Source organism: Suricata suricatta, chromosome 11 (assembly GCF_006229205.1).
Source record: "Suricata suricatta isolate VVHF042 chromosome 11, meerkat_22Aug2017_6uvM2_HiC, whole genome shotgun sequence".
NCBI classification, from domain to species: Eukaryota; Metazoa; Chordata; class Mammalia; order Carnivora; family Herpestidae; genus Suricata; species Suricata suricatta.
The window spans coordinates 16,938,701-16,961,202 of NC_043710.1; the positions used below are offsets into that span (position 1 = coordinate 16,938,701).

The 22,502-nt window shown below is 53.1% G+C and overlaps 1 protein-coding gene and 1 long non-coding RNA gene across 4 annotated transcripts in view; one reads left to right on the plus strand and one right to left on the minus strand.

The window, feature by feature from the left end:
* Positions 1 to 778: 778 nt before the first annotated feature.
* Positions 779 to 22,502, minus strand: part of CRY2 (cryptochrome circadian regulator 2) — a 32,775-nt gene continuing 11,051 nt past the window's right edge. Inside the window, exons 4-12 of one of the 2 annotated variants that reach the window (XM_029957129.1) lie at positions 21,102 to 21,286; positions 20,283 to 20,371; positions 15,072 to 15,212; positions 13,635 to 13,946; positions 13,264 to 13,415; positions 12,949 to 13,151; positions 12,554 to 12,646; positions 11,210 to 11,351; positions 779 to 3,043 (exon numbers count right to left, since the gene is read on the minus strand). In XM_029957129.1, coding sequence (XP_029812989.1) covers positions 11,212 to 11,351; positions 12,554 to 12,646; positions 12,949 to 13,151; positions 13,264 to 13,415; positions 13,635 to 13,946; positions 15,072 to 15,212; positions 20,283 to 20,371; positions 21,102 to 21,286 — 1,315 coding nt within the window. In that variant the 3' untranslated portion in view covers positions 779 to 3,043; positions 11,210 to 11,211. Of the gene's footprint in view, positions 3,044 to 10,562; positions 10,981 to 11,209; positions 11,352 to 12,553; positions 12,647 to 12,948; positions 13,152 to 13,263; positions 13,416 to 13,634; positions 13,947 to 15,071; positions 15,213 to 20,282; positions 20,372 to 21,101; positions 21,287 to 22,502 lie in introns of those variants that run through there. The other variant, XM_029957130.1, reaches the window with a different exon arrangement.
* LOC115306606 lies at positions 14,404 to 17,571 on the plus strand. Of its 2 annotated transcripts, XR_003915384.1 has the most exons (4): positions 14,404 to 14,615; positions 14,853 to 14,912; positions 15,199 to 15,400; positions 17,333 to 17,571. It is a non-coding gene; the product is annotated as an uncharacterized LOC115306606 (long non-coding RNA). The 2 variants fall into 2 exon arrangements; XR_003915383.1 differs by lacking the exon at positions 14,853 to 14,912.

Sequence of the window (22,502 nt, forward strand, 5' to 3'; positions counted from 1 at the left end):
ACATAAGAGAGAAGCCAGGAGACGGGAGAGAGGGAAGGACAGGTCCAGGTCTTGGTGGGAAGGAGTTTCAAAGCAGAGTTAAGAATGAGATGAGACCCAGGGCCAAGCAGCTGCCCTTTGCCCCTTTCTCACCCTGTGCAGGACAGCTTGTGTATTCTCGGGCCCTGCCTGAGCCCCTGCCCACAAGAAGCGGGTGTGTGGTGTGGGCTAACAAAACTCTTCCAGTGACCCAAGCCTAGAAATCATCATAGGAAAGCCCACATATGCTGGAGACAGGGGCCACTCTCTGGCCAGATGGCATGAGGCAAAAGCCAGCGTCCAGGCCCTGGGCGTGACCGTGGGCAGGTACTGACCACCTAGCTGGAGTCAGAGTGCTTGCTGCTTGCATCCCGTCCACACCACACAGTGCTTGAGTGGCTGAGTCAAGTGACTGAGGACATGGACTGACTGAGCCTCAGCCCTGGGTGGCTGGGTGGGCCAAGAGGCCGAGTCACTGCAGGGTAGCATCCTGGGCCTGGAGTGCTCTGTACCCTTCCAGGTGACTGAGCCCCCAACTCGGGCCAAGCTGTGAAACTGCCGCGGGTCTGTCTGGTGTCTCCCCTAGGGGCCTCCCACTGCCTCTATCTCCACCGTCCCTCTCCCTCTTGCCGAGTCTCAGGCGGGGTGAGAAGCTCCTGGTTCCAGTACAACCAAGATGGCCTGGCACAAGGCTCCATTCAGCCTCAGCCTCACTGATTCCTGGTCACCAGACCTCCCACAAGATTGACAACAACACGCCTTTGCTCAGACAGTATCAGACATTTATGAAACAAGTGAATATTCACAAAATGTGGGAGAAACACACCTTCTCAGTAAGAAGAAAATCTCTGTATAAAGTGCATTTTGCCTGCGACCATCTCTTCCCCACGCTGGCCCTTGGATCAGGATTTGGGGCGATATGCTGTGGCAGCCCGGAGAACACCCAGGCCCCAAGAGGGAAGGCAGGAAGCCATCATGGAGCTCGGGGCCACCAGATGCACCCTCTCCTCACCCTGACCCTCCCAGCTCCAGGAGTGGACCTCTCTATTCCGCTGGGAAGGGGCCAGCTTGTCAGGGATGGTGAAGTAGGGGAAGAGGTCCTGCCGACGCGTACCTCAGGGCAGACAGCCATCATCTACCAGGCAGGAGAAGGGAATCATCCTGATGTGCGGCTAAATAAATACTGACTCCAGCCTTCGCAAGTTCTCAGAACAGCCTTCCCAGGCTTCTTCCAGCTCCCCTTCTGGCAACAGCCCCTACTTCTCTTTCCTCCTAGTTGAGGCTGGGAACACAGAAGACCCGAGCCCAGTGCTGTGAACATACATCATCACCTGTGCCTTGCTTCCCCCACAGGATTATGGGACATTTGTGGTGAGGGTGACATACATACAACAGTTGGACTTTAAAGGCAGCTCTCTGGCTGAGAAAACCTGAGGACATCTCAGGAAGAAGCCTGTCAATATGCCGGACAGCTGTAGGAGACAGAGGCCTGACCCCAGGGTTCTGGTCTGAGGACAGAGGACAGTGAGGGAGGGGCTAGGGCCAAGGGGGTTAACAGCTATGAGGCTAGGCAAGGTCACAGGGGAGGTAGAGAGGAAAAGGCCCAGAGGCCAGCTTAATGTTACAAGTGAGGACACAAATCCACAGAGGAATTAGCCTCTTCGTTATGCACACACCTGTACACACACACACACACACACACACACACGCGCGCGCACTCTCACACGCGCACACACACACACTTTGTGGCTCAAGTGCAGGCCACAGGGTGGAAGGAAGACTTGCTCTAGCTGACCACACAGTCCCTTTCATTGTGTCTTTCTCAACAGAGGCCTTCAGCAGTGGGAGGGCTGGGGTGGGAGGCCAGGCCAGTCTGGAATGCAAGGCCTTGGCTTCTCTGGGTCAAACCTCCCACTTGCTGCTTCTGGATGGGTTGGTGTGCCGGGTGGGGTCTCTACCTAGACATTTCCCAGCTGTCCCTGGCAGTTGCCACCTGAGTCCACCTGCCCGGGTCCTTGGCATCCAGCTACTGGGAAAGCTGGCACGGCAGCTTGGTCGCTGAGCAGCCCCAGGCGGGGCGCACAGCCCGAGGGCTGCAGGACAGACGGCTTTCCTGGCTGTCAGCTGACCTCAGTGGCAGCACTGGGGTACAGCCAGGGGCGCCGGGACCTTCCACCACCAGGAACCCGGCTTCCTCCGGGTGGAGGCGTGACTCCACAGTCAGCGCTCAGGCTCTCAGCTTTGGAGGAAGGAGGCGTAGAAGCTGGGATTCCATTCCTAACCTCAGGTTTTCAGCCCCAGAATGGCAGCCGCACTGTTTAGGCGACTGTCTCTGGTGTGTACGGACACCAGTCAGGTGTCCGGTTGTACCTCCCCCTGATGACGTCAACTTCTCAGATCTGTTCACGGCCTCACGCTCAGTTCCAGATGCCCAGGGAGGCGTCTGGAGGAGCCGGTGGCAGGAGATCTTAAAATAAGGAAGAGGCCAGGCCAGGTGACTGTGTCTGGACAGCAGCTGTCCCCTTCAGCCTGCCCAGCCTCCAGGGTCATAGAGCAGGAACTCAGCAGGGCCCTGCTCTGCACAAGAGCCAGCGATGTTGCCTTCCTGCTCCTCAGTCTGATGTGACGAGGGAGGGAGGGAAGGCTGAGGGTCGGGGTGGGGAGGGGAGGCAGAGGCCAGAATCCCAGCTAGGTTCCTACTACTCTTCTATTCAGACGAGCAGCTGGCTCACAGGGACAGGCTTGGCAGAAAGTCACGGCCGTGACCTCTAGCCGGGTGTCTGGAGGCTGAGGTGAAGCTGCCACAGGTATTCCTCCAGCCCCGGCGGCGTTCAGAGTCACAAGAGTGTAAACAGACGCATGCACACGCAAGCAGGCACACCACTCCTTCCTCCACGCACGCGTACACACATGCACACTCGTTCGCTCCGTCTCTGTCGTGATCAGCTTTTCTGCGGGCTGCACTCGGCTGCCGCGGTGGCCGCTCGGGCGCCCAGGCTTCGCTCGCGGAGCCCCAGCGCTGCAGCTGAAAGACAAAAACAAGTGCAAAACGGAGCGTTCAGGAGGCTGCTTAGTTGCCCAGAGACACAAACTCCTCTGTCTGCTTCTCAGGGGACACTCAGACTGGGGACTGAGAAGAGCCTGGAGTGAACTGCACAGGCCTGGGGACAAGGCTGTTGCTGGGATGCCACCGGGTGCCCGCACGCTGTCCCTCTGAGGCAGCGACACACACAGGACAAGCTCTCCCCGGCAGACCCTCTGGGCCTCCTTGGCTCAGGGCAGGATAGGGGGAGAAGGCCCTGTGAGACTCACTCAAGGCCTTGGATGGCACTTGCTCCGAGAGGACAAAGGCAGTTTTCATATCAAGGCACAGTGGCTGCTGCCAGAGATATTCAGAAAAAATACGGCTGGAAGAGAAGCCAGCCGGGACCAGTAATTTGAAGACGAAGGCAAAGACTGAGTTTAGAACCAGCTGGCCAACAAATGTCCACATACAGATAGAAGAACCTGGCAATGTGCTAGGAGATGGGGGGCGGGGGGAGACACAAGGAAGAGTCATTTTAAATATTTATGACATCCTGAATCTGGGGCAGAGAGAAGAAATGGACTCCTGCCTGATAACAGAGGACACGGTGAGCCCGTCTTAATGCTGGGCTGCCTGTCTAAATGGGTCTAGGGCACTGGAGAGGCACAGAGGCCTGCAGGGTTCCACTAATAGTGTGTACAGTTTAGGGGCGCCTGGGTGGCTCTGTGGGTTGAGCGTCCCACTTTGGCTCAGGTCATGATCCCACGGTTCCTCGTTCAAGTCCCACACTGGGCTCTGTGCTCTCAGAGCCAAGCCGGGCACTCAACCGACTGAGCCACCCAGGCTCCCCACGATCCTGTTAATCCTGAAGATACGGCCTCCATTTTTACGAATGAGAAAACAGAAGGTAGAGAGGACAAGTTGCCTAGGACGACAGCATCAAAAGTGGCAGAGCCAAACCAGGAAACCCAGGTCTGAGGCCAACACCTGTACTTTTACCATTAAGTAACCTTTATGCTATCGTATTGCCCATCAAGACTTTAAAAAAATTTTTTTAAATGTTTTATTTATTTTTGAGACAGAGAGATTCAGAGCATGAACGCGGAGGGGCAGAGAGGGAGACACAGAATTGGAAGCAGGCTCCAGGCTCTGAGCTGTCAGCACAGAGCCTTATACAGGGCTCGAACCCACGAATGTGAGATCATGACCTGAGCTGAAGTCGGAGACTTACCCGACTGAGCCACCCAGGTGCCCCAGGACTTTTAGAGAATATGAGACATTCAACATGGCGGCATGAAGATTACCATGCCTCCAAGCAATGGAATTTAACAGAAGAGGGAAAATGCTCTGAGGAGTCCAAGATGCTAGCGCCAAAGAATCAAAATCCGTCTTCGGACATATGCAACCCTTTTAAGACAAATGCTGAATCTGAAAACCTTATCCAGATGCCGAGAAGTTACCCGGAAGCTGGACAACATAAAGAGCAAGTACACGAGTGGGTAACTGAGTGAGGCAGTACTGAATGCCTCACTCTTTTTTTTTTTAAAAAGTTCACCTATTTTTGAGAGAGAGAGAGAGGAAGCGCGAGCATGTGCACGAGCATGGGTGTAAGCAGGGCAGGGGCAGAGAGAGACGAAGAGAGAATCCCAGGCAGGCTCTGCACTGTCAGCGCAGGAGCCGGATGGAGGGCTCACGATCCGTGTGATCATGACCTGAGCCAAAAGGGTCAGACACCTAACTGACTGGGCCACCCAGGCATCCTGAGTGACCCATTCCTTAAAATATATATTATTTTCAATAATTTTTTCCTTTAAGCTTGCACCAAAATAACCTAGCCACATTTTTCTTCTCAATAAATATGTTCATTTCTACAGTAATATATGTTGATAGAAACACACTGTGACATATATTTTACACACAAGTCTCTCTGTGGCCCCTGTGAAGTCAGAGATGACTTTTCTTCTGGAAGTGAAAAATTCAGGACTTTTCCTGGATGGAGTGGAGAGTGTACCACAACAGATCCTCTTATCCAATACCTCTTTTTATCTTGTTTTCTCCACCCTTGGGGATGGGGGAGGATAAAGAGTGCAGGAGGAGTCCTTAGAACACGGGCTCTTACTCTGGGGTTCTTGGCCTCTTTAGTAGTTCAAGGACAGGCTTACGGGGCAGTCCATGAGGACCCTGACGTGCTGGGCACATTCTTCTGTGTGCATGAATAGCTACACCTTTCTGCGAAGGACTCATCCTTTATCAGACTCTGCAGTGCATGGGTAATCCATAAAGGGTTTAAGAACCAATGCTTACGTACGGTCAGAAAAAATATATTAATAAACTAACATGTCTTTTTACTCTTTAACGTGGTTACTAGAAATTTAAACTTATATGTGTGGCATGCATTGTGTATCTGACAGGACTGATCTAGAGTTATAGCAATGGAATCTGTGTAACTGGAGAGAGAGAAATCCTCCTCTTTTCCAGAGTCTCTGATCGAACACCTGGCAGCCTAACTGTGTAAGCAGATTGCTTAGTTGTAACCAGTGGTCTTCCTAGCTCCTGGCGAACTTGTCTCTAAGTACTTATCGGTGTTGCTCATAGAGCTAGGGCTTAGCGACAGAAGATGAGTGAGAGGCTCAGAGGATATTGGGACTAAGGATTTCCAGGCTCCCTCTCCATCTTGACCCCACAGGGAGGAGACATGCACTGTCTTCAATGGGCAATGGCACACCATAGTGGTTGTCCGGGGTCTATCGGGCCTTTCTGGAAGAGTGGGATCCTGAGATCACCCGAATAATGAATGGGCCCATGTACTTGCTAACAGCATTGACTTGCTTTCAGCTTAAAAAAAAAAAAAAAAAAAAGCAGCCCTTTTTGGGTGCCTGGCTGGCTCAGTCAGTTAAGTGTCTGACTCTAGATTTCAGCTCAGGTCATGATTTCACAGTTTATGAGTTCAAGCCCAGCGCTGCTTGGGATTCTCTCTTCCCCCCTCTCTCTGCCCCTCCCATGCTTGTACTCTCTCTCTTAAAATAAATAAAACTTTTTAAAAAATGCCCTTTTCAGTGACAGGTTTAAGTCAAATCCTTAAACTGTCCCTTCATTGCAAAGTATCAAAATCCTTTCTCTCTCTCTCTCTTTTTTTTTTTAGCTGCTAAGACTTCCCATGTCACCACATGTATAGAAAACATTATTTTGGAATTAATGTGACTTTTCAAGTATCTTTAATCAACTTGATAAGATTATTTTCTAATATGCTTTGCCTGTCAACCTTCTTAATGATTGCTTTACACCCCACAGTGATAATGACCCATCATACAATCTGTTGATGGCATTCACGGACTTAGAATTAGGCTTATAATAAATCTCACATACTTTAAAGTACAATAAGCAAGAGGGTATGTTATTTAACGTGCAGCATCTCCTGTTTCCATCCGCTGTGCCTTGGTAATGAGTGGGTATGCCAGTCCCCCACAACAGCCTGAGGCGGGCCGTGTGGCCTGCACGTCTGAAGTCCGAGCAATGCTACCTGTCAGCTCAAGTGTTCTGCATTACAATTAAATGTTTTCTAAAGAAAAGCCACAACAAAAAGAACCAATGCTTAAACTTAGAATATAAGCAGTCAGGTGGCTGTAATGCTAACACTTGGGACCAACGCTGACTTGGGCACGATTTCGCCATGGGGCGGGCTCAGGAAGGGAGATGGCAGATGACAAGGTAGTTCCTGAGCTCTTGTTCCCAAGCCAGGGCATAGGTCTGCAGAAAAAAGTGGGCTGGGGAAATCAAAGGAGGCCCCGCAGGAAAATGATGACAGCGGCATTAAAAGAAAGGGAAGAGCTGGGAGGAGGCACCCCGGGAAAAAATCAACTCATAAAACGTGTGCTGAAAAATCAATCTCTCAATTATCTGACTCTTTCAACCTGTCACTAAATATAAGAAACACAGAAGCAGCAGCTGAACACAAAAAGTAAGTTAATGACTGCCTCCCTCGGTGCACCCAGTGTCCGAATTACCCCCAGGCTCCCTGTGAACCGGATGCTAACAAGAAACCCAAGTCTGTGAAGTCTCCCCTTCCTTGCCCTGACCCCAGCCCAGCAGGGGCATGTGGAGGATATGCACGCAGGAGCTTACGTGGGCAGAGGATGCCACAGCAGCTCAAGGTTGGCACAAACTCTGGAGCCTGCAGCCAGGTCTCAGTGCCCAGGAGCTTGAAAGGGGCAGAGGATTTGCCACCAGCTCCCAAGTTAGGAAGAAGGAAGCCCAGAGGCACAGCGGGCTGGGATGGGCTGAGACGGGCTACAAAGCTGGGCTCTCAGCTCAGTCCCATCCCTCACCTCAGTGTCACCCCTTCCCTTTCTGCACCATACAAACCCCACAGCCAAGGGGAGGGGTGTCAACCAGTCAGCGGCTACTTGGTTGGGAAAGTGCAAAGGGACACTGGGTCCCAACCTCTCATTTCCAGGTCAGGAAATGAGAAGTGGAGAGGCGAGGCAACTCGGGCGAAGGCTTCCGGGCAGAGAGCGAGGGGATGGCAACGCAGGCCCCGGTCTGAGCGCGAGGCCTGGGCACCACACTGTCTCCACGTCCGCTGCGGAGCATTTCAGATCACCCACTGCCTTTCACATAGGTTGTTTCACATAAGGAGGGACACACAACTAAAGAAGTGCCAAAGCGACAAGGAGGAGAGTCCAGAGGTCAGGTTTTTTGCAGCGAAGCCCCAGGGCTAAGCAAGCTTGGTGACCCGTGGGCAGGGGAGGGGAAGAGGTGACCCTTGGCCAGGAGACTTCTGAATTCAGTGGGGCGGCTCTCAACAGATCACTGTGTACCAGCCGATGGGATCACGTGTGCTGCTCCCCCACGACAAAACAATTGGACCAATAAGAAAAGCCTGTACACAATTCGAGGTTAATGGAATCCTGAGCAGTCAGCAGCTTTGGGGATTATAGGGAAGCCTCTGAAATGACAGCTATTTGGGGACTGGCTTATTTTTCAGTTTAGTGAACATTGTACAATAAAACCAAATGCAGAACAGACACTGGTGTGGGTTTTAGGTGAGCATGAAACCTACTGATAGCAAGGCATGTTTTACACTGTAAATTGTTGTCTGCTCTGTGAACTGCTACAGGTCTGCGGCCCTAGAAATAACGGAATCACAAAACCACAGAGCTCAGAGCTAAGTGGGACCTCAAAAGATTGAGGATGGAGCCTTCAGGCTGGTAAAGAATGATTAGTCACACCTTACAGATAGTCTCCTGCACCAAGTCACACAACTAAAACTGACCAAGAGAAGAGGAGAGAAGGCTAAGTCTCCTGCTTCTCAATGTACTGTGTCAACTTGGGCCATGTGGCCACAGCTCTGTGTCCACTTAACCCGGAGGGCTGCCTCTGGCTAAGGTAACAACACAATTCAAGACACCCTGAGTAGCACGTACGAGATGGTAATGGGATTTCATCTCCATGGTGCATTTGACCTTGTCCAAAGGCTTTGCACACACGGGTTTTCATTTTCTTTCCCTGACGTGTGTGCTCGATTGGCAGGTGACAAGATGCTGTGATCACTGTTTTACATATACGGATGCTGAACGTCTTGAGGGCCAGGCACTGCCACCGGCACGCAGCGAAACACAAGCCGACTCTCCTCTCTCAGGGCCTCCAAAGAACGCGTGCGTTCTTCCCCAGTCTGTCTTGTCCTCTGACCTCCTGGCCCCCCCACTTCCAAGCAATTAGCCATGATTAAGGGCATAGTAAACCTCGAGAATCAGTCCTTAAGATCCCAATAGGCTGAAGGATAATCTCCTGGGTGGTAAGGCCAGAGACTGGCTGACCTCTGCACCCTCGTAATGTTTTCACTGGGAGTCACTGCTGTCGCCTCTCCGCGGGCTCCCCCACTGCCGCCATCTCCCCTGCAGGCCCCAGCCCGACGCCTTCCAAGAACGCCTGTTTGATCAGTTCACTCTCCCGTTCCCAAGAGCTCCTTAGTGTCCCCAGTAGACCAAGGGCTCACCTGCCTGACATTTAAGACCTTTCAGGATCCAACCCACAGTAGCTTTATGTTCTTTCAGAACAATAACCGTATCTATAATAGCATCTACCAGTTACTGGATACGTATGACCCAGGCATTGGGCTGACTGCCTTGCACATCTCCTAGGCACCGGCACTTGTCCGCCAGGGTCCACACTTGCTAGCTACCAAAACCTAGGTTTGGTTCAGTGGGTCACAGGCCTGGCATGCCAACGGGTCATGATTGGTCTAAGCCAGTGATTCTCAAAGCACAGTCCCAGAACAGCAGCACCATCAGCTGCTGGGAACTTGGTAGAAATGCAAATCCCGCCCCCCCCCACCTACGGGATCAGAAGCTCTGGGGGGTGGGGCCCAGGGAGCTGTGGTTTCACAAACCCTCCAGGGGAATCCTATTGCTCACTGGAGCCGGAAAACCAAAGGTCTAAACCAATCCTGACAACCTGGATCCCTACTTCTCACACTGGAGGTGGCCTGGTGACTCAGTATGGGCTCATGAGACCGACGTGAAAAGCTGGGAGAGAAGCATTCTGGGAAAGCTTTTATTTTCTTGATGAAAAGGAAGAGAGGCATCCCTGCCTTTTTTTCCCCTCCAATATTACAATTGCCACCCCCTACCGTGGGCCAGCCTTTACTATCTTCCTACCAACTTTATTTTCTTCTTCATACCACTTCGAGCCTCTTGACTACATCTGTTTGTTTACTGTTTGTCTCCCACCAAGATGCACCCAAGAGCGGGGCCTTTGCTGGTCTCGTTCAGCACGTCCCCAGTATGCTGACGACCACCTACGGCACGCTGTGCACTCGGCGTGTGTTTACTATGAATGAGCACAGAGGCCTCTGCTACTCCTCTTCTTTCTTGCTTTGTATGAAAAATCTTCTGTCTAGGAATTAGAAGTTATGTCTCCTTTTTCTAGGCAGAACACTAAATGCTTGTGGATGGGCACCTAACACATCTCATCTGCATATACTCCCCAACCTCACATACCTGCTGGCAATAATTTCATGCTGAATTGGGATGCCATTCGCTTGCTGAGCAACCTTGACCCAGACATTTAACCTCTCTGTTCTTTTATCTTCTCACCTGAGAGTTGGGAGTGACGGCCTGGCAAGGTCAAGATTCGTAAGGCAGAATGAACTTTGCTTCGGATCAAAGAGCTAAGAGCTAACTAAGAGAGTAGGAGCTAAGGCAGACGGAGCTTCCAGAACAAGCCAGCATGAATCTACCTGCGACGTCTATGATAAAGGAGCTTGGAGGGTAAAGGGCACAAGCATCAGACAATCGCTGTCTGACCCAGCACTCAACCCTGGTGGCTCCGATCAGATGGCCCCACCTGGCCCTGAAATGGAAGGGTTTGGAAAAAAGAATCCATTGGCTCCATCGAAAAAAAACACCCTTTCCAATCTAATGACGCAGGGAGGGCACGTAGAGAACGGCCTGGGTGATGACTCAGAGAGAAGAGTGATTTATGTTTCCCCAAGAAAGGCATACAAGTCCTTCCTGCTCTGGGGAGGGAGCCAATATTTATTTTTTTAATGATATGCAGGGGGCTTCCAAGAAAGCCAAGTGTGGAAGTGCAGAACCAAGGCCAGGAGGAAGGTGAGAACAGAGGAGTGGCCTCAAGAGGCAGAGACCAAGGGCAGCCAGGCTCTCCCAGTCCTCAGGCGGGGCTGGGCCTAGAGAGCAGGGCACAGCCATCTGCCTGTCTTCTCAAGGTCAGTGCTGCCCTCCGCTGGCCTGCCTATGGAACACAGCCTGTCGGGGTTGGGGCGGCGGGGGCGGGGGGGCAGAAGGTCCGGGAGCATCCTCAGACCCTGCCGTGGGGCCACTTCTCCTACAGCTGCATCTCCAGGTCTCTGCTTTCTTTTTGTGAGATTCGACTCAGTTTGATAGGTAGAAAGAGGAAAAAAAATTGTTCTTCTTTAGCTGGTAAAGAAAGAAAAAGGCTTTACTTCTAAATTTCTTTTTAAATGTAAAAGGTACAGAGGTCAGAAGGGTAGAAATTTAGAGCTGAAATCCTAAAATGAATCATGCAATCCCCCCCAGGTGTTAACGTGGCTCGCTGGGTTCTAACCTCCGGCTGGAGGGCAGCAGGCTTCCAGACCCCCACGCCCCACCCCCTTCTTCCCGAAGCGGAGACTAAGCGGTCACTCACTCTCAGACGCCCCTGCTCGGCAGCTCTGGGCTGGGCACCGCTGCCACCCTCGCCCGTTTGCTCAGCTCTTCACCTGGGGGCTCCTCAGCCGCTTCCAGCTTGCGTTTAGGGGACGCGGGGCCAATGGCCAGTGGTCTCGGGCCTGCAGAGAAACGGGTCAACGCGTCACAAAGACCGTGTGTGAAGCCGAGATGACCCAAAACCATGCAATGGCAGCTCTTTAAGGGGCAGGAAACCTGCGTCAAAGCCATGCCAACATGTTGCTCCTCAGGCCTGCGCCTCGGCCTTGCTCTCAGCAGTGACCTCGCCTGGAAATGTCTAAGGAGAGCATGGCCAGGCCTGCTGGCAGCAGGGCCAGTTTGTGGGCCCCAAACCTCACGGGCTTCAGGCCAGAGACTGATCCGGCCTGTCTGCTGCCCTTGCTCTGAAGGTCAGGCATGCCCTCCGAGACGCCGGGCCAGCCTCCCGAAGCAGGAATGAGCAGTGCCCTCATCTGCGGAGCCAGCCCAGCTGGGCAAACTAGAAACCCCCAAACTTCTAACTTTGTTCTTGCTGGTCTCCTCTTACAGACAGTTACCCCAGAGCTGGAAGGAGGAGGGGAAGAATTTGGCAAGACTGACTGACCTCTCTTTCCTGCCACTACTGGACTGTGCTGCCACCTCCTGCCTGGGCCATCACAGTCGCCCCCTTTCTAGTCTCCCTGTCCTTGGGCCTGCCCACGCTGTCCCCTCCACACAGCAGGCAGAGGGAGCTTCTGAAAACATAGATCAGGTCACCTCCTTCTCCCTGTTGACCACCATCAGTGCCTCCTCAGTGTGCTGATGACCGAATGCTACTCCTCCTGGGGAGGGTGGGCAATGTGACACCACTCCTGCCACACCTGGTCCCCATCTCATTCTAGCCCCCGCCTCGGGGTAGGCCGGCAGCACAAGCTTCCCTTCCTCTGTGCCTTGAGTGAGCTAAGCTCGTTATCTCTGGGTCTTTCCCTGCTATTCCCTCAGCCTGGAATATTCTTCCCCCAGGTGTTGGAAAGCCTGGTTCTGCTTGTTACCAGGGTCTTGCTCAGAAAGGGGTTCCCTGACTAATTCTGTCTAAAGAGCCTGAAGGAACCCCCGTCCCCAGCCCCTCTCTTACCAGGCCATTCAATTCTATTTTCTCCAAAAGCACTTGTCATCTGAATGATCTTACATGGTTCCTTTACTCTATGTCTCTGCCAGGAGGGAAACAAGCTCTCTATAAGGGGCACAGATTCATTTCAGCCTCTGTCCTCAATGACTGAAGTGGCGGTAGCTCTGCAGTGTCCTCCGGGGGGACACAGGCCACAGGAGGCTGGCTGCTACTCACCTGCGCTGCTCGTGCTCCCCGTCTGGCTCGAGCTGGGCTCTGCCACCGGGTTGCTGAGGTCCTCCACACAGGACGGGACAGAAGCCAGCAGACCTGGGCGAGAGGCAGGAGAGCAGTCAGAATGCGATCTCGCAGGGCTCCAGGGGGCCTCAGGACAGTCAAAAACAAGATGAGGTGGCGGGAGAGGGGGTGCTGGGCCAAGGCACCAAGGCTCCCACTCTTCCCACTGGCCACAACGAGAGAGGCCCTGTGCCCTGGGAGGTCAGGTCGACTTAACAGTTCAGAAGAGAGCACCCGGTCTCCCTTTGCAAAGATCTGGAAATCCCTTCTGAGCCCGCACGTGCTGTCCTGCCCCCAGTGAGCTAGCGGATGGGGTGGGAGTAGTGGCCCCTTACAGAGTCCGCGGTAGCGAGAGAGCTGCTGATAAATCTGCTTCATTCGCTCGATGTTGAGCCGGCTGGTCTCAGCATGGTTGACGATGGGCCGGGGGTAGTCCACACCTATGATGCATTTGGCTGCCTTCTGAATGGACTCTGGGGCATTCCAGGGCTCATAGATATACCGAGAGGGGAATCCTTTCAATATGGGCAGGTACCGCCTGAAACACATACGTCGGACGACCGGTGAAGCACATGGCTCTCCCAAGTGTGTCTCATCCCAGGGGCAGGCTGCAGCAGCCAGAAGCCAGAGAGCCTGGACCGCACGCTCACCTGATGTAGTCTCCACTGGGGTCCGTGCGGCGGCCAAAGCCCACAGGGCAGTAGCAGTGAAAGAACTGCTGGAAGAAAGCACTGCAGGACAGCCACATCCAGCTGCCCGCGTTCACGCTGAAGTCCGCATCCAGGAGCAGCTCGTCAAATACCTAGATGGGGGGCGGGGCAATCAGCCTCCTTGGGGACCTCCTGCCATGGCTCTCCCCAAGTTACTACACATCTCCCCATGGAGGTGAGCCAAAGCCCTTTGCTGAGGGCAAAGCTGGGAGGATTTGGAGGGGATCCTATCCCAGGCCCCGGGCCAGAGAGGGCTGCCCTTGCTGCGCCCGACAAGAAGGTCCAGGTCAGCTTCCCCTGAGAGCACTCACCCGGACCCCGCTCTCCCAGCTGACCCACAGGTCCCCGCGGGTGAGGAAGCAGGCCACGGCGTGCCGAGCCAGATGGTGGATCCAGCCCTCCTGCCTCAGCTGGGTCATGATGGCGTCAATCCAAGGGAAGCCCGTCTTGCCCTCGGCCCACTTGGCCAGGGCCTCGGGGTTGCGGTCCCAGGGGATCTGGATGCAGATGGGGTTCCCCTCCATGCGGTCAAACCTGGGGTTGTTGGTGGCTGCCGTGTAGAAGAACTCTCGCCACAGGAGTTGCCCAAACAGGGAGAGCGGGGGCGTGCTGTTCCGCTTCACCTGGGGTGGGGGCAGCGCATGGATGCAAACACCCGCCCAGCTCTCGGCACCACGTCGCTCAGGCCTCCCCCACGAGGGAATCTGGAGCTGCCATGAGTGTGGTGGCTCCAAACGCCCTAGACGCGTGCAGGGACCATGCCCCAGCAGCGGTCCAGCATGCCCGCAGGCTGAAGGCCCAGACCCAGCTGTGCCGCTGCTCTGCGCGGTGAGAACGGCTGCAGAGTCAGGCAGTGCGCAGGGGCTTCCACCGGGAACCAAACTCCCCAGGCCTGGGCCCTGATCCTTATCCTCAGGGCTCCCTGTTTGGCTCCACTTTCTAGACTCATCAGCACACATAAAAAGTGCTCCGTCTAGGTGTTGGTTTAATAAGTTATACACAGTGGTCTGGATCTGGGGCTATGAGGGGATTAAAAGATCAGACTTCCAAGCAGATAATGACTTTTGTGAAATCACAAGATTCCAAACTGGCAAAGCGCCCGCTATGTCTCAAACTCCAGCGACTGGCAAGGACAGGGAAGCAGTGTGAAACCACAGACAGAAGGATGGCCTGATGAACGCAGAGAATTGGACGTATTGCCCTCCTTCCGTCTGGGGATGGGGTGCATGGCCACAGGGTCACGTGTCTACTGTCCACACGGCCCAGCCCTCCAGGTCATTTCCGCATTACTGGTAGGCAACAGCTGCCCGTAGACACCCCCCCAACCCCCCCCCCCCCCAATGCTCTGGACACAGCCCCACAAAAGCGCGGCTGTGCTCTTCAGCTTGGGACTGGCTGCAGCCTTGTCCTCCCTGCCTCCCAGCCTGAGTGCCTGTCCCAGTCTACCTGCCCTCAGCAGATCTGCCACCTCAAGGGTCACACCCTGTTCTGCCTGACCTGTTCTACTTGATAACACTCATTTTATTTAGATCAGCAGTCTGGGTTGCGCTGGGCTCTGCGACCTGACTCTTCCTGACCTTCTCTGGACTGTATGTATACAAACTCAAGCACCTCCAGGATCCACAACCCAGTCTCCATCCCCAGAGTCAGAGAGAAGGGCCCCCTTTTCGGGTGTGTGACTAGCCCGGAAGCCCTGGTCTGCTTGGCTGTGACTGGGGGCTGGGTGCGCCGCCCTCCCTGCCCCTCACCTTTTTGTACAGGTCCCACAGGCGGTAGTAGAAGAGGCGGCACGAGAGGCAGCCAAAGCGCAGGTAGGGGCTGAGGCCCGTGGGGCTGGCCAGCAGGGAGTTGGCATTCATTCGCGGTCTCTCATAGTTGGCAACCCAGGCCTGCAGTGGGAAGAGAAGGCGAAGAAAGGAAAGGCCTGGATGTGAGAGAAAAAAACCTGAGGCACCAGCAGAGAGCCTGACTTCACAGCTCGCGGTTACACGTGTTCTCCCATTTGATCCAAACCATCCACTGAGGCAGCATTTCTCAGCTCAAAGGGTTACGTGACTCTCCTGGGGTTACAGAGATGGTAAGAGACAGGGCTGGGGGGCACATAGCTTCTGACTCCAGATCCCATCTACGTCTCATAACTATTTCCTCCACTCCTAGCCCCCTCTTTCTCTTCTTGATGAGAAGTTTCACAACCTTACACCCTCTTTAGACATCCTACGCCGCACTTTCCCTTCAGCAGACTTTCCTTCCTTATTATAAGGAAATGGAAGCCCTCAGGAGAAAGCCCTTGGCTTTCCACCGCCAAATCTACAAATTCACCTGTATCTACACCTACCCCCTCCTGTGACACTGCCTAAGGCTAAGGTCTCTCTGCCTGGCTTTGGAGCCCTCCCCTCTTCCTTCTCTTGCATGTTCCATATCTTTCTCTCCAGTTTCTACTCCAAGAATATTGGGAAAATCATCTCGCTTCTTTGCAAACAAAAGGGGGGAAAAAAAAAGACTTCTAAGAACCCTGCAGACCTCTACCCTTGGGTCCACTTTCCTCTCTTCACAGCCCATTTCCCCACATCCATCTTCACTTTTCAGCCCTCACCCATTCCCACCAGTTTCCATGCCACTGAGTCCCGCAGGCATTTCCTGTCATATCACCCTGCTCCTGTCTCCATAACCCTCTGTTCTGTTGGCCTCTGGGCTCCACACACTCCTGCCTCCTCTCCCAACCCCTTCCATGGTGGCATCTCAGGGCTCTGTGCTGGGTCCCCGGGGAGTGCGTCCAGTCCTGTGGCTCCCAACACCACCCCTTTGTGGAGGATCAGCGTGTCGGTGGCTCCAGCCCAGACCGCTTAGCTCCTGCTTAGCTGGATTCCCAGATCACTGCATCCATCTCCCTGCCAGGATCTCTACGTGACTGCCCTCCAGGGCCCTCAAAGTGTAACAGCTCTTTCCTTCAAACCACTCTGCCACTGGCATCCTTAAATCAGAAATGCACTGTCACCCACCTGGGTGCCCATGCCAAGGCCTGGCCATCACCTCTGACTTCCTTGTGGCCAAGTCCTGTCAATTCTACTGCTCAAATATCCCTCAAGTCTGTCTTTTTCTTGCCATTACTCTTGCTACCGACCTGGATCTGGCTAAAATGTAGATTCGACAACTGTTGACAGCCTCCCAACTGACCTCCCTGCGTCTTTTCTGGTCTCACTCTAATCCCGTCTCCACTGTCCTGTGGGAGCAAAGTGCACTGGGCTTCCTGTTGCTCTCAGCATAGAGTCCTCATCTTAAGTGCGGCTGGCAAGCACCCCACTGTGCGGTGAGCCCGTCTCCCTCGCTTCTCCTGCCACTCTTCTGTGAGCACCATCATCTCACGGGCCTTTGCACACGCAGCTCCCTATGCCTGGAGTGCTGTCCGTCTTTCCACTTACCTTCCCTCGGGTAACTTTGAGTCTTCCTTCAAGTCTCAACCTGACGGCCGCTTCCCCTGAAGGTTGCCCCACAGGTATTTGGCTAGGTGCCTCCGACAAACACTAGGCATAGTTGTCTGCTCATACCCTTACCCACCTCCCTTTGAAAGCCTTTTTATTTTAAGTGAGGCACAAACACAGAGGTAACACAGATGTTGGCTGAATGAGTCATTCTGAGGCAGATGCTCATGCCACCATCACTGAAGTTCAAGGACCAGAGCTCTGCCAGCCGCGCAGAAACCCATCTCAGTGCTCATCCAGTCACCGTTCTCTCCTGGCTCCACAGGTGGCCACTCACCCAGCTTTCAGAATAATCACTTCTTTGCATTTAAAAATGTTGACATTTTTCTATTTTTGCAAAGCATATGTGGGAAGGAGAGATTTATCTTTTCAGTTATTCCTTGCACTTTTAAGTGTTTGGGTTTTTTTCCCATCCAGATGTACATCCATAGGCACTAGAGGTTAGCCTTGGCCATTTAAGGGACTTTGACATGCTCTTTAACTTTCTTTTAGTCTATGTAGTTCCTGTCATTTCTTTCGTTCCCTTTAAGGTTTTCTGTGGAAGAACCCAGGCCACTGACATGCACTGATTCCTGCAGTCTGCACCTTGCTGATGGCACACTCACGGTGAATTGCTGCAAACTGGTGGCTGGTACCAGACACGGGACTGGACTCAAGTCTGATTTCTCTGGCAAGACTGCAGTGGGACATAATGCCTGACTGTCTCTCATTATGGGGTTAGCAATCATTGATGCACAGTGCATCATCATTGAAGGTTACAAAAATGTTCTATCATTCCATTTTCATTTAAAAATAGGAATACTAAGGGGCGCCTGGGTGGCTCAGTTGGTTAAACATCTGATTTTGGCTCAAGTCATGATCTCATGGTTCATGAGTTTGAGCCCTGCACCGGGCTCTGTGCTGATGGCTCAGAGCCTGGAGGTACTTCAGAGTCTGTCTCCCTCTCTCTCTGCCCCTCCCCTACTTGCACTCTCTCTCTCGCAAAAATAAATAAACGTAAGTAAAATAATAAAATAAAATAAAAATAGGGATACTTTTACAAAGAGATGTTTGCCATCATCTACCATTTTGGGTAACCCCACAGTAAAGACCATACGCTTTGTCTTCCCTTTTGGTGACAGCACCTAATTTTTTTGTGGTGATCCAGCCTTCCCTAATGTCAGTCCAAGTGGGTAAAGTGGAGCTGAGCTCACCTTCTCACTCTGCAAGGAGACTCATGATGCAAGTTTGGCAGGGAGAGTACCCCTTCCTCAGCTGTGGTGACTGAGTCAGGGACTGTCACATGACCCAAGCCAGAATGATATGAAAACACTCCTCGGGACTTTTCTCACAACTTTTAGAAAAGAGGCACACTGCTTCCGCTGGTGTGCTAAGCAGGTTGAAAACAAGCTTCTGGTGGACACTTTGCCACTGCTCAAGGAAAGCTCCCCTCAGAGCTCAGAGATGGAGAATGTGTTCCTGGTAGTACTGCTTGGACACCTGGATCCAGCTATGCCTGAAGGCTACACCTAGGACTCCCAGTTACATGAGTTCAAACACTCTCTTTTCAGAAGCCTACTTGCACAAACTGATTAATAAAACTCTCTTCCTCTTTGGTCTCCTAGTCCTCTGAACTGCTCCTTTCCTAACCCTCAGAGTACTCTGTAGTTCCTTGTTTCATGTTTATCATCTACAAGAGACTACTCTTCTGGGAGCAGACTCCAGGCTTGCCTCAGCGGGCACTCTTTTTAGTAGCTAGGCCATCTTGACACAAGTAGATGCTCACCTCAGATTGGAGAACTAAAGACTGAAATAAACCTCCTGAGACACGGTTACACTCTGCTCACAGGCACATTCTCTTCTCCCAGACGTGTAGACACAGTGCTCCCTCTGACCCCCACTGAGTTGAAGGGTCCTGACACAAGGCCCCATGACAGACCACATGGTCCTGGGGTATGTGGAAAAGGACCCCGACTTCGTGATCTAAACGGACAGCCCTCCACAAAATGCCTTTAAGGTGATGATAATCCACGAGGCCGTATGTTAGCTCTCTACCCTTGTCAGTCTTATTCCGGCCCTGCTGTCCCATTTGTGATCTCTACCACTCTGCCCGCTGAGCCCAGCCTGTGTGCCTACACCAAGCCCAAGAACCTTTGGGAAAAGCTCCTGATGTAGACAGAGACAGCTGGTCCTCCCTGCAGCCCTTGGACATCAGTCTTATCCTTTGTTGGTGGGGTTGGCGGGGCTGGCTGATAGGAACACTCAGATCGGGCCATCAAGGCCTCGGCCTCCGGGCCCAAGGGAGGTGGGGCCGGTGGCACATTTTCACTGCTGGTGAGGCACTTCCAGGGCTGGGAAGCATGTTTCCTATGTCGGTCTGCCTTAGTCTCCTTGTTCCATTGTTATCACCTGGCTTCTGGGCCAAATGCCCACCCATCTGAGAATACAAAGAGTGTGAGCCAGTCTACGGGCTTCCGGAATAGCTGTGGTGGGCAGGAAACCAGGAGCTGACACGGTCGTGAGAATCTCCTCTGCTCCTCTAGCCCCAGGGTCGAGGAAGCCACGTGACGTTATTAAGGTGTGTCTTTGAGGCCTCCACCTCTTTCCTTCCCCTCACCAATTCCCACTTTGCTGGGAGGTGGACAATTTGTTCTCTGTGTCCAAACAAATGGAAATCAACGCGTTAGAAGGAACCCAGCAAAAGGTGAGGAGGGGACACATACACACAAAGTAATTAATCTTCTGGACTTCACTGACCACATACCCTCCCAGTAACGGGAACCTGCACAGAGATGAAAGGAAAGCAATATGGTGTAAGTTTTAGAATCACCTAGAACAAGGTCTCACTCTACTACTTACCAACTGTGTGACCTCAGGCAAGTTAACTTATCCTCTCTAAACCTTAATTTCCGAATCTGTGAAATGGAGAGCTTAACAGCTACCTTGGAGAAATGTCAGAGGGAAAACAGGAAATAATGCAAGCAGGTACTCAACTCAGAAATGCTCAGCCCAGTGACCAGCATGAGGTAGGCACTCACTGAATGGTAGCTGCTACTACTGCTGTTACTGCTGTCAGGAAGAGTTTTCTTTTTCTTTTCAATTTTTTTTTAAAGATTTTTATTTTTTAAATTTTTAAAAAAATTTATGGAGAGAGAGAGAGACAGTGCATCCACGCACACAAGCCAGGGAGGGGCAGAGGGAGAGAATCTTAAGCAGGCTCCCCACTGAGCATTCAGCACCAGAGCTGAAATCAAGAATCTGATGCTTAACTGGCCGAGCCACCCAGGCAGTAACTTCTAGACCCCATGGGGAACTCAAACTCACAACCCTGAGATCATAAGTCATGTGGTTCGCTGACTGAGCCAGCCAGGTGCCTCGGAAGATACTGCACTTTCAACCACTCTGAGCTCAGAGGCACTGAGGGACATGAAGCTGAGCGTCATGTCCCCTGCTGCCTGGGTGCTGCATCCCGAGTTCTGCGTCACAGGCACGGGGCCATACCTTCCGTTCCAAATGCTTATCCAGGCGGGCCAGAGCTTCTGTCTCTCCTCCTTGCCAAACCGCTGGGCCAAGTCCTTCAGTAGGGAACCCTACAAGAAAGAAGAGGAACAGGTCACGGGAACAGAGGTCAGGTCATTTCAGTGACGGCTCAACAAGCCTCAACACATCAGCGTGTTCTCTCAGCCGTGCGGGAGCTGAAGCGTGTGTTCCAGGCGCCCCTGGGGCTGGGATCGTCCTAACGTTTCAACATTTGCCAGGTCGTCCTGCTTCTCCTCCCGCTGTGACGTTTTTCTCTCCTTTCCCTTGCCTACCCTATCCTGGCCACTCCTGGTTTGAGGCAGATGAGAGCCATCCTGTACGGATCGCCCTACCAGGCTGGCTGGCAGGGGCTGTGGTTTTCAGGTGAGAAAGGCTGACTTTGTTCTTCAGATCATAAAATGGGGGGTGAGGGAGGAAGGGGAGAAAGGGTGCAGTCGGTGACCTGAGGGGCTGACAGACCCCTCTCAATGGAAACAATATTAGTCATCTTGGTACTGGGGAGCCCACTGATGCCAGCACCAGACTGCCTATATCTTCTGAAAGAGGAAAGTACAAAAACAGGAGTATCACGTAGGATTTCGTATATGAATAAGAACAGAAAAAAGACTTGAAAGACATGCTCCAAAACCAACAGCGGTTCTCTCTGGGTGGTGGGGTCACCACTTTTGTTTCACTGTTTCTTCTGTACCATCTGTAATAACATGCATCGCTTTGGCAAAGGAGAAACAACCCAGGAAGTTATCTTACAAAAAAAGGAAGCTTGGGGCAGGCAGTACGCACCCAGCTCCTCCAGGGAGGGCACGCCATAGGCTTCATCGTGGTTCTCCTGGATGTCGGCCCTGCAGCTCTCCATCTGCTGGCCCGTCACGGAGCCCACGGGCTTCTTGGGCAGCTCCATGCGGCTGATGATGGCCTGGAAGCGCTTGTAGGTAAGGGGTGGCTTCTGCCCGTTCAGCTCGATAATCCTGGGAATCCCAAAGCACACCTACCATCACACACGAGGCCCTTCCCGCCAGGCCCCTGGCCTCCCAGAAAAAAGTCCAGACTTGGAAGGCTTGGAGGGTGGCTTTCCTCATCTGCTCACGGGTCCCACCCCTAAGTGGAAGGGAAGGGGCAAGGGAGGCTACGTCTCCATTTTACCGAGGGGAAAAATGAAGCCCAGAGAGCTGGAGCAGGTGCCTCGGGTAATGGAGCAAGGCGGGGCCAAAGCTGGGACTCAATTCCAGGTGCCCTGGTGTCTACGTGGAGCCTCCTAGAGACAGAGACTGACCGTATCTCTCTAATCACAGAAAAATCCCCCCTAGCCGTCTTGGTATTGGCCTGTGTGTCCACGCCATGGGAATCCCCACGAGCCTTCCTCTCTATCCCGGCGTGAGCCTTCAGGAAGTCCTTTGATAAGAACTGCAAGCATATTCTTCTGTTGAAAAATCCTTTCCTTCTTGGTCCCAATTTGTTAGAACAGAGAGGCGGAGAACAGACTATCTTTCCAAGATCAGAGACTGGGGCTGGGGTCACTAGCAACAACTATTTCAAGGGTGTTTGGCAGTTTACAAAGGTTTTTTTTGGTTTTGTTTTGTTTTTTTCATGAGCAAGGGAAATAGCGATGATAAAGATGATAGAGGACTGAGGAAAACTGAGGCCGTTTGTACAGAAAGCATTGGGGTGGTCTGGAGCCAGATTCCCGGGGCTCTTCCTGTTGGCCAAGAAGCAGCTTATGCAAGACCTGGCTGGCTGGGTAAGTTCACGGTGGGGACATAAGGTTGGCTGCCGCCCCTGCGGTCACCTCCCCCCTCTTCTGGCACGTGGCAGGAGGAGGAGCTCCACACCCAGCCGTGGCTCTGGAGAGCCAGCTCACGTGCAGAGATGTGTGACCTGGCCTCCTGGCAGCCACCACGAGCTCAGGAGAGGGGGGCAGGGAGCAGGCACGGCTGCTGGCTTGGCAGCAACAGCAGCAGCAGCAGGAGGGTCACACCTCTGCCAGGGAAGGGGAGGGGAGGCTTTCCTCCTAGACACTCTGACAGCACACGGGCCTGTCCCTAGGGAAGGAGGCTACTCTGTCCTTCTCGGCCCCCTGCAGGGATCTCTAGCGCCGCCTCCTGCACAATGTCTAAATACATGGCCTGGAAACCCAGATAGCCAGGGGAGCCCGGGGAACTCACAGTAGACACAGAAATTGGGCAC